At 46.3% G+C, this 11,322-nt stretch overlaps 1 protein-coding gene across 1 annotated transcript in view; it reads left to right on the forward strand.

The window, feature by feature from the left end:
* The window catches only part of LOC311133066 (protein argonaute-3-like), a gene marked incomplete at its 3' end in the record, with an annotated part of 29,472 nt that extends 22,639 nt beyond the window's left edge, over positions 1-6,833 (forward strand). The window contains exons 8-19 of the mRNA XM_084166499.1: positions 37-184; positions 422-541; positions 807-950; positions 1,487-1,653; positions 1,970-2,154; positions 3,971-4,130; positions 4,959-5,049; positions 5,260-5,454; positions 5,685-5,819; positions 5,918-6,019; positions 6,299-6,498; positions 6,725-6,833. Coding sequence (XP_084022625.1) covers positions 37-184; positions 422-541; positions 807-950; positions 1,487-1,653; positions 1,970-2,154; positions 3,971-4,130; positions 4,959-5,049; positions 5,260-5,454; positions 5,685-5,819; positions 5,918-6,019; positions 6,299-6,498; positions 6,725-6,833 — 1,756 coding nt within the window. The remainder of the gene's footprint in view (positions 1-36; positions 185-421; positions 542-806; positions 951-1,486; positions 1,654-1,969; positions 2,155-3,970; positions 4,131-4,958; positions 5,050-5,259; positions 5,455-5,684; positions 5,820-5,917; positions 6,020-6,298; positions 6,499-6,724) is intronic.
* Between the last annotated feature and the right edge of the window lie 4,489 nt (positions 6,834-11,322).

Here is an 11,322-nt window from a genome sequence, read left to right on the forward strand (position 1 = left end):
ATATCAACTCCATGTTTCTCCTCCCCGAACCCCCAGGTTCCCCCTGCAGCTGGAGAATGGTCAGACAGTGGAGCGCACGGTGGCCCAGTACTTCAGAGAGAAGTACAGCCTGCAGCTGAAGTACCCCCACCTCCCCTGCCTACAGGTGGGCCAGGAGCAGAAACACACCTACCTGCCACTGGAGGTGAGTACCACTGGCTCTTTGTACTTTTGACCAATTCTCAACCTCTCTTTGATTATGTGCGATGGGAGTTTGCTCTCAGCAGCAGTGATCTTAGTCAGCATAAGTAGAGCCCTGAGTTATTGTATTTCATGTGGTCAGGATGAACTCAGGGCCCTCAGCATAAAACTGTACCAATACTGCTCTCTCTACTGTATTAAATTACTTTTAACTCATATTCCTATGTGTGTCTCCGTGCAGGTGTGCAACATAGTAGCTGGCCAGCGCTGTATAAAAAAACTCACTGATAACCAGACGTCCACCATGATCAAAGCCACGGCCCGCTCTGCCCCAGACAGACAGGAGGAGATCAGCAGGCTGGTGAGTACTGTCTATAGCGCCCTCCAATGACTGGGAGGTATTACGACTACTGAGTGTCTTTTTATAATTAATCATAGTAATTGATATAGCACTTTTCCAGATGCTCAAAGCGCTTACATACTGTAGTAAGGGGGAAACTTGTCTCATCCACCTGCTTAAGTTATTATCTCCTCCAAACTAATGATTTCCTGTTTTGCTACTACCCCTCCCTCCGTCCTACACCTCTATCCTCCTCTTCTCTCATTCACTCCCTCCCTGTGTCCAGGTGCGGAGTGCGAACTATGAGGCGGACCCGTTCGTCCAGGAGTTTCAGTTCCGCGTGCGTGACGAGATGGCTCAGGTGACTGGTCGTGTGCTGCCGGCCCCCGGGCTGCAGTACGGTGGCAGGGCAAGCTTGGAACACTTCATGGTACATACCCTTTAAATCATCCTTCATCCGCATGTCTCTGTGATTTAGCTTCCCCATCTCTCTCTCTCTCTCTTTCTTGCCCCTGGCTCTTTCATTTTGTCACTTGACATTTACGTAATTTAGCAGACGCTCTTATCCAGAGCGACTAACAGGAGCAATTAGGGTTAAGTGCCTTGCTCAGATTTTTCACCTAGTCAGCTCGGGGATTCGAACCAGCAACCTTTTGGTTACTGGTCCAACGCTCTTAACCGCTAGGCTACCTGCCGCCAACTGTCAACCTCTACCACCCTCTCTCTTTCACCCACCTCTATTTTTCTATCTCTGAAAATAATGATTACTACTTTGCTTGTGTGAAGGCTATGACGAATGGCATGACAATGTTTTTAGATGCATTAAATGACAATTTCGAAGAAAATACAAACAAAAGTTCCTCAATCTTTTCGAACCAATTGGTCTTTCCACCTTTCTGTCCATGTCCGTACTGTCTGTATTTATGTATGTGTGTGTGTGTGTGTGTGTGTGTGTGTGGGTGGCAGCCCCAGCAGATGAACCCTGCGGTGTCGTTGCAGAACCGCACGGTGGCCACGCCCAGCCACGGTGTGTGGGACATGAGGGGCAAACAGTTCCACACCGGGGTGGAGATCAAGATGTGGGCCATCGCCTGCTTCGCCACGCAGAGGCAGTGTCGCGAGGAGATCCTCAAGTGAGTGCTGTCTGTCTTATACATACATCAGAAACACACACACAGGTCTCTGTTTCAACAGGTAAATACTCAGCCCAATGCAATAACATTATAATCAACATAAAATTAGCATTATTAGCATATCTATTATGTTATATCAAATTTGTTCGTTTCTTTTGGTTGGTTTCTGCAACACTTACGTCTCTCTGTGTCTGTCCATAACATCTCTTTGGGTCTCCTCATCCCCCCCCCCTTCTCATTCTCTTTCTCATCCTCTCTCTCTCCTTCCCATCCTCTCCTTCCCATCCTCTCTCTCTCCTTCCCTCCATCTCTACAGGGGTTTTACTGACCAGCTGCGTAAGATCTCTAAGGATGCTGGGATGCCAATCCAGGGCCAGCCATGTTTCTGTAAGTACGCTCAGGGATCAGACAGCGTGGAGCCCATGTTCAGGCACCTGAAGAACACCTATGCTGGCCTGCAGCTCATCATCGTCATCCTGCCTGGGAAGACCCCAGTCTATGGTACGGTCACAGACTAGACACTTTCATTTTCTTTCACATTTGATATTTTTTAAAACTCTGTTCATATACTATTTATATATTTATTTGTATGTTATTTCCATAGCCTGAGTGTATATATACCATGTACAAGATAGTATCAGGTGTAAAATGGTTACCTGTGTCCTACAATATTGCAATGGGTGTAAATACACTGCTCAAAAACAACAACACAATGTAACTCCAAGTCAATCACACTTCTGTGAAATCAAACTGTCCACTTAGGAAGCAACACTGATTGACAATACATTTCACATGCTGTTGTGCAAATGGAATAGACAACAGGTGGAAATTATAGGCAATTAGCAAGACACCCCCAATAAAGGAGTGGTTCTGCAGATGGTGACCACAGACCACTTCAGTTCCTATGCTTCCTGGCTGATGTTTTGGTCACTTTTGAATGCTGGCGGTGCTTTCACTCTAGTGGTATCATGAGACGGAGTCTACAACCCACACAAGTGGCTCAGGTAGTGCAGCTCATCCAGGATGGCACATCAATGCGAGCTCTGGCAAGGTTTGCTGTGTCTGTCAGCGTAGTGTCCAGAGCATGGAGGCGCTACCAGGACACAGGCCAGTACATCAGGAGACGTGGAGGAGGCCGTAGCAGGGCAACAACCCAGCAGCAGGACTGCTACCTCCACCTTTGTGCAAGGAGGAGCAGGAGGAGCACTGCCAGAGCCCTGCAAAATGACCTCCAGCAGGCCACAAATGTGCATGTGTCTGCTCAAACGGTCAGAAACAGACTCCATGAGGGTGGTATGAGGGCCCGACGTCCAGAGGTGGGGGTTGTGCTTACAGCCCAACACCGTGCAGGACGTTTGGCATTTGCCAGAGAACACCAAGATTGGCAAATTCGCCACTGGCGCCCTGTGCTCTTCACAGATGAAAGCAGGTTCACACTGAGCACATGTGACAGACGTGACAGAGTCTGGAGACGCCGTGGAGAACGTTCTGCTGCCTGCAACATCCTCCAGCATGACCGGTATGGCGGTGGGTCAGTCATGGTGTGGGGTGGCATTTCTTTGGGGGGCCGCACAGCCCTCCATGTGCTCGCCAGAGGTAGCCTGACTGCCATTACGTACCGAGATGAGATCCTCAGACCCCTTGTGAGACCATATGCTGGTGCGGTTGGCCCTGGGTTCCTCCTAATGCAAGACAATGCTAGACCTCATGTGGCTGGAGTGTGTCAGCAGTTCCTGCAAGAGGAAGGCATTGATGCTATGGACTGGCCCGCCCGTTCCCCAGACCGGAATCCAATTGAGCACATCTGGGACATCATGTCTCGCTCCATCCACCAACGCCACGTTGCACCACAGACTGTCCAGGAGTTGGCGGATGCTTTAGTCCAGGTCTGGGAGGAGATCCCTCAGGAGACCATCCACCACCTCATCAGGAGCATGCCCAGGCGTTGTAGGGAGGTCATACAGGCACGTGGAGGCCACACACACTACTGAGCCTCATTTTGACTTGTTTTAAGGACATTACATCAAAGTTGGATCAGCCTGTAGTGTGGTTTTCCACTTTTAATTTTGAGTGTGACTCCAAATCCAGACCTCCATGGGTTAATAAATGTGATTTCCATTGATAATTTTTGTGTGATTTTGTTGTCAGCACATTCAACTATGTAAAGAAAAAAGTATTTAATAAGATTATTTAATTCATTCAGATCTAGGATGTGTTATTTTAATGTTCCCTTTATTTTTTTGAGCAGTGTACATAGTTACGTGTGTCCTACAATATGGCAGCAGGTGTAAAATGGTGCCCTCTGTCTCTCCCACAGCTGAGGTGAAGCGGGTTGGAGACACCCTCCTCGGCATGGCCACTCAGTGTGTCCAGGTGAAGAACGTGGTGAAGACATCCCCTCAGACCCTCTCCAACCTCTGCCTCAAGATCAACGTCAAACTGGGGGGCATCAACAACATCCTGGTGCCACACCAACGGTAACGCACAGAGTGAAAGAGTGTGTGTGGCCACAGGCAGAAAACCCCTATTTGGGTAATAGAAAACACTTGTGTTAATGTACTATTTAGCAGAAACACATACTCTGAGTGTACAAAACATTAAGGACACCTTCCTAATATTGAGTTTCACCCCCCTCCCTCCCTTTTTGCCCTCAGAACAGCCTCAATTTGTTGGGCATGGACTCTACAAGGTCAAATGTAAAAGTGTATTGTCAAAAGCATTCCACAGGGATGCTGGCCCATGTTGACTCCAAAGCTTCCCACAGTTGTGTCAAATTGGCTGGATGTCCTTTGGGTGGTGGACCATTCTTGATACACATGGGAAACTGTTGAGCCATACCCCGTTCAAAGGCACTTAAATCTTTTACATTTACATTTTAGTCATTTAGCAGACGCTCTTATCCAGAGCGACTTACAGTTAGTGAATGCATACATTTTTATTTTTATTTTATTTTTTATACTGGCCCCCCGTGGGAAACGAACCCACATTCCTGCCGGCCAAACCCTCCCCTACCTTGGACAACGCTGGACCAATTGTGCGCCGCCCATGGATCTCCCGGTCGCGGCCGGCTGCGACAGAGCCTGGACTCGAACCAGGATCTCTAGTGGCACAGCTAGCACTGTGATGCAGTGCCTTAGACCACTGCGCCACTGGTCAGTCTATATCATGGAAAGAGCAGGTGTCCTTAATGTTTTGTACACTCAGTGTATATACTTTATGATGGAAAGCACCTATGTCGTGTATGGCAAACAGCTATTTGGACTGTAGGATATATGTGCCTTATGTTTGTCTGTCTCGCCACCCAGTCCCTCAGTGTTCCAGCAGCCTGTTATCTTCCTGGGGGCCGACGTCACTCATCCTCCAGCCGGAGATGGAAAGAAGCCATCCATTGCAGCGGTCAGTTTCTTCCTGTCATTCTAGTTTCAATTGCCACTTTCCTCACAAACACTGCCTTGTCTGTCTATCTAGTTGTCATGGGGTGTGATGTATCTAGTACATTGGTAATCTACTAGTTTGTTTTGTTACCCAGACCCCTACAATAGCATTCTGAAACATGGTGTCAGAAGTGATGTTTCTGACCATTTCCCTCTCTCTGGCCCTGTCCAGGTGGTGGGCAGTATGGATGCCCACCCCAGCAGGTACTGTGCCACAGTGAGGGTCCAGAGACCCAGACAGGAGGTGATCCAGGACCTGGCCTCCATGGTGCGGGAGCTCCTCATCCAGTTCTACAAGTCCACCCGCTACAAACCCACCAGAATCATATTTTACAGGGATGGAGTGTCAGAGGGACAGTTCAGACAGGTTAGTTCAAATACTTACGTCCCCCTTCAATCTCTCATTTCAAGTTTACAGCCAAGTCAAATTATGTCCCTATGTTGAGAAATACATTTATTACAAATAGCAATGTTCTTCATAGATTATTAACCTTAAACTTGAGTCTTAAACTTCATCTTGAGCTATTAGCCATCAACCTTAAATTCTTCACCGCTCGCCACTCTTTGCTGATGTGTCGACTTCTCTCTGTGTGGCAGGTGCTGTACTATGAGCTGCTGGCCATTAGAGAGGCCTGTATCATGTTGGAGAAGGAGTACCAGCCGGGCATCACCTACATCGTGGTGCAGAAGCGCCACCACACGCGCCTCTTCTGTGCCGACCGCAACGAGCGGGTAAGTGGTGCTATCCTTGTACATTAATGATTTACTTTGTGCTAGGTATAGATTTGGTTGTTGAACTGCTTTTAATTGGGGTGTTGTTTATTTGGCAGGTTGGACGGAGTGGTAACATTCCTGCAGGCACCACTGTGGACACAGACATCACCCACCCCTATGAGTTTGACTTTTACCTCTGCAGCCATGCAGGAATACAGGTGTGTGTCAAGACTCATACTAGGGTTGTGTTCAATAGGCATAAGATGGGGAAATGTTATAAAACTAAAGTCAGCATTCTTATTGGACAAGTTCAGGTAGTATCTCCTGCTTATTTCTCCCTAATGTCGACTCTTGCCGTCATTGATATTTTCTGAGCTTCATCAGCTTCTATTACTTTCCACTAAACTTTAATTGTCAGTGTTGAATCAATGCTGGTATTCTCTCCATAGAACCTGCATTGTCCCTGTGGTATTACTGACTTAGCCTTCTCCCTCCAGGGTACGAGCCGACCTTCCCACTACCACGTCCTGTGGGACGACAACTGCTTCACGGCTGACGAGTTCCAGCTGCTCACCTACCAGCTGTGCCACACCTACGTGCGCTGCACCCGCTCAGTCTCCATCCCCGCGCCAGCCTACTACGCCCACCTGGTGGCCTTCCGTGCCCGCTACCACCTGGTGGACAAAGAACATGACAGGTGAGGGGGGGGGGGGGAAGGGATTCATTTTAGTGTGATCAGTATACTTTTCTGTAGGGCTAAAATCAATGTCTCTTGCTGTTTATCAGGTAAAAAGAAACTGGAGGCCGATGTCATGTATTGATTGTAAAATGTTCATGTTCATTCAAGATAAAGGTTCTCTCCCTCCCTTTCTGTCCTTTTCCCTTTCTCGTTTCCTCACTTCCTTCTCTTGGAACACACGCAGTGCGGAGGGCAGCCATGTCTCAGGGCAGAGTAATGGCCGAGACCCCACGGCCCTCGCCAAGGCTGTCCAGATTCATCACGACACACTGAGGACCATGTACTTCGCCTGAGAGCTAGAATACCCCTATCAGCCTCTGTGTCCTCGTGGGAGTCAGCCTTGTCGGTCTCACATTGGACCCTGGGCTGGTGCAGCTCTGGTCCTGACAAGGGGATGCCAAGCTGCTAAGGATAACAACAACAGCCAGAGGGGAGTACAGAAACGTTATGCAATACGAAACCAGCCAATCCTCTCCCGGCCCGTTCTCCTCTGCTGTGTTTTTAATTCATTATGGACGGTCTCTGATATTGTCATGTCCTCGCCTTACAGGTTTGACAGCAGCTCAACTTTTGCTTTGTGTTACTTTCAAAATGCCAGAGTCTAGAAGACAAGACAGGGGAATTGATAAGGATGGTTTCAGTGGGTGGGTGCGTGGGGGCATAGCAGGTCCAGTGAGGATCAGTCTTGTTCCTCAACCCAGTGATGAATGATATGATGACTTGTCTATCCATGGGGTTCAATCATATGTTGTCCTCTTTACATGTCTCTGTCAGCTTGTCGTAGAAGTCTGATTGCCATGACGATGCCTGTTAGTCAAGAATGCTCGTGATTCACAGCTATGCCATTTTTCATACGGCAAGCTGCTCGCCCACTTACTCTACTCTCTCTTTAAGCCAATGGTGACTTACTTGCAGTCATTGCGCCAGTCAAAGTTTAACACTGCATTCTCTATCAATATCAACAGAGTTATTGTTTTTTTTACATACAGCCACAGTCATTGTTTTAGGGATTACCTGTCAAGTACTGTTAGAATATCAACCCTGGCCACATCATGGACCTACTCAGAACCTTTACAGAGTTCACTGTGGTAGCTACAGATTTCAATTTTCCTTTGTTTTATTCCTGCTATTTATGAGATTTATGAGATTAGTCTTATTTAACATTCATTTTCAGCAATAGAACACTGTTAGTTTCTTTGTCTGTCAATGACCGTAGAGGTTTTTCCAATTTTTAGCTAAGGAACTGATGATGTCATGCAATCCTAAAGTGCAATAAGTCGTTAATGCAGAAAACAGGTCCTATGGTTAACATACCAATTTGATATTTTTGGGCCATTATGATCGGACATGGGCAGGTTATAACTGATAAAGAATGTAAACTGCGCCAAGGATTGATGCCACAAAATAGTTATGTGGGGGTGACAAATGACAAAAAAAAGTTGTCTTTTGTAAATGGGGTGAATTATGACAAAGTGCCTGTTTTGGGTGTAAAGAAGAAGAATTTGAAAGACAAAGGGTGTATTTATTTTATATGGAGCTCCTGTGAGATCAGTTAGTTCGTTTTGTTATACAGTCAAATAATGTAATCCAAGCATTACTGTAAGCATGATATGTTGTCCAGGACTGTCTGGGGTTATAGAATGGCTGCATTGATTCAGTTTCATGATTTAGCTTTTAATGTGAATTATTATTGAGTATGTAGACTGACCAGTTGAAGGTGGGGACAGTTAGCTAATGGATCTGTCTCATTCATTTTAACACTCTGGTGGTAGGACTCATTTTGCACTGTTAAAAGTAAGCCTTCCTATTTCAATGTTTTATCAAGCCATTTTGTCGCATTTTATTTGAAGGGCATTGTCTCTCCATTTGCCTTGCTGTGAAGTATCCTCCAGGTGAGGCCTTTGAGTTTCGTCTCGTTCCACTTGGACCAAACCAACGTGCCTGGGGTCATCTGCTTGGGGCATGGATGGTATGGGCCTTGTCTGACTGGGATACAGTTGATCCCTTCTCTCACTGCCTTTGCAAAAGAAGCAGCAGCGTTGTAGCATGGCCAACGTTCTGCCACACTCATTGTCCTATAGCCACGTGTTACCAGAACCAAACTAGCTGCTATACTACATTTTATTTTGTTCATATATATTCGTAGAAAGAGACTATAAGAATGACTATTTACTGCACTTAAAGATGCATGTGTTTCAGGTGAGACACATGCCCTGGTGCTGAGAGGTGCAGTTTGTTGTGGGGTGGTGGGGTTAGTAGACAGACCACCTCTGTTGTAGTCAGAGATTGAGCTTCATTGGGTGTTTTTAAAGGATCAGAAGTAACAATAGAGAGGACTCTCCCACTATGTAACAGGGGACATACTTTAATTTCCAGAGGGTACGATATTTTAGTAACATGGTTTACACCGGTTTGTGGACATCAATACAGCTCCGGTTTGTGTGAATTAAGTCACAGCTAAAATTGTTACTTTCCTGCAAGGTGTCAGACATTACCAGCATTTGATTTTACTTGAAGAACAGCGTAGGTAGGATCTGATCAACTGCAACTGTGGGCTAATGTGTAACTGCCCTGCTTGTGTGAATAATTTTTTAAGTCTGTACAGCGGTAGTACAGGAAGGAATTCTCTCTACACTCTAGAGCCAGTGGGCAGGGTTTTGCATTTAGGAGGCGGGACATTGGGAGCTAATGCTGCGTTCGTAACCAAGTGGGAGATGGGAATTTGGATGCATTCACGCACTTTGAACTCATTGAGAAATGCCGATTGGCTAATGGCCAACAAGCTGCGTAAACCATAAACTAAAAGTACAGCTACACTACATGACCAAAAGTACTGCTCGTCGAACATCTCATTCCAAAATCATGGGCATTAATATGGAGTTGGTCCCCCCTTTGCTGCCATAACAGCCTCCACTCTTATGGGAAGGCTTTCCACTAGATGTTGGAACATTGCTGAGGGGACTTGCTTCGATTCAGCCATGAGCATTAGTGAGGTCGGGCACTGATGTTGGGCGATTAGGCCTGGCTCGCAGTTGGCGTTCCAAGTCATCCCAACGGTGTTCGATGGGGTTGAGGTCAGGGCTCTGTGCAGGCCAGTCAAGTTCTTCCACACCGATCTCGACAAACCATTTCTGTATGGACCTCACTTTGTGCACGGGGGCATTGTCATGCTGAAACAGGAAAGGGCCTTCCCCAAACTGTTTCCACAAAGTTCAAAGCATAGAATCGTCTAGAATATCAGTGTATGCTGTAGTGTTAAGATTTCCCTTCACTGGTTCGGGGCCTGTCCCGAACCATGAAAAACAGCCCCAGACCATTATTCCTCCTCCACCAAACTTTACAGTTAGCACTATGCATTCAGGCAGGTAGCATTCTCCTGGCATCCGCCAGACCCAGATTTGTCTGTCAGACTGCCAGATGGTGAAGCGTGATTCATCACTCCAGAGAACGCGTTTCCACTGCTCCAGAGTCCAATAGCAGCAAGCTTTACACCACTCCAGCCAACGCTTGGCATTGCCCATGGTGATCTTAGGGTTGTGTGCGGCTACTCTGCCATGGAAACCCATTTCATGAAGCTCCTGACAAACAGTTATTGTGCTGACATTGCTTCCAGAGGCAGTTTGGAACTCGGAAGTGAGTGTTGCAACCGAGGACATACTATTTTTACACGCAACGCGCTTCAGCAATCAGCGGTCCCGTTCTGTGAGCTTGTGTGGCATACCACTTTGTGGCTGAGCTGTTGTTGCTCCTAGGCATTTCCACTTCACAATAATAGCACTGACAGTTCACCGGGGCAGCTCTAGCAGGGCAGAAATTGTATAAACTGACTTGTTAAGGTGGCATCCTATGACTGTGCCACATTTGAAAGTCACGGAGTTCTTCAGTAAGGCCATTCTACTGCCAATGTTTGTCTGTGGAGATTGCATGGTTGTGTGCTCGATTTTATACACCCGTCAGCAACGGGTGTGGCTGAAATAGCCAAATCCACTAATTTGAAGGGGTGTCCACATACTTTTGTATATATGGTGTATCATGCTTACAAACAAATTATAGTGTTCAAAAACCATATTATTAGATTAATTTTTTTAATAATGTTTTGTTGCATTTAACTACCGAAAATGCTGTAATCAAGGTAATTTCCTTAGTAGGTTATGCAAGAGGTCACCATGTGGGAGAAGTGGGAGCTCAGGATGATAGACAAGTTTCCCACTAGTAATTACTAGTTGGAGGGCTATTCCAGTGGATTTTTCCCAGTCATGTGGTAAATTCCCACTTGGTTACGAACACAGCATTATTCTGAGGCAGGGGGGTAATACAGGGCTTGCGTTTCAAATGGCACCGTATTCCCGATATAATGCACTAGTTTTGACCATAGGGCTCTCTGCAAAAGTAGTGCACTATGTAGGGAATAGGGTTGCATTTGAGGCTGAACCAGGCTCCTTCATGTGAGGCCCTCCCCTCTCTAAAAGCTGGACATCAGAGGCCTTCTTTCGCGTTATTCTAAAGCATTTTTAATTCCGAAATGGAGATACAGTGCCTTCGGAAAGTATTCAGACCCCTTGACTTTTTCTACTTTTTGTTACGTTACAGCCTTATTCTAAAATTGATTAAATAAATAAAAATCCTCAGCAATCTACACACAATACCCCATAATGACAAAGTGAAAACTGTTTTGGGAAATTTTTGCAAATGTATAAAAAAAATTAACCTAACAGTAACCTTATTTACATAAGTATTCAGACCCTTTCCTATGAGACTCGAAATTGAGCTCAGGTGCATCCT

The sequence above is a fragment of the Coregonus lavaretus genome (genome assembly GCF_964263955.1).
Source record: "Coregonus lavaretus genome assembly, chromosome: 7".
NCBI lineage: Eukaryota > Metazoa > Chordata > Actinopteri > Salmoniformes > Salmonidae > Coregonus > Coregonus lavaretus.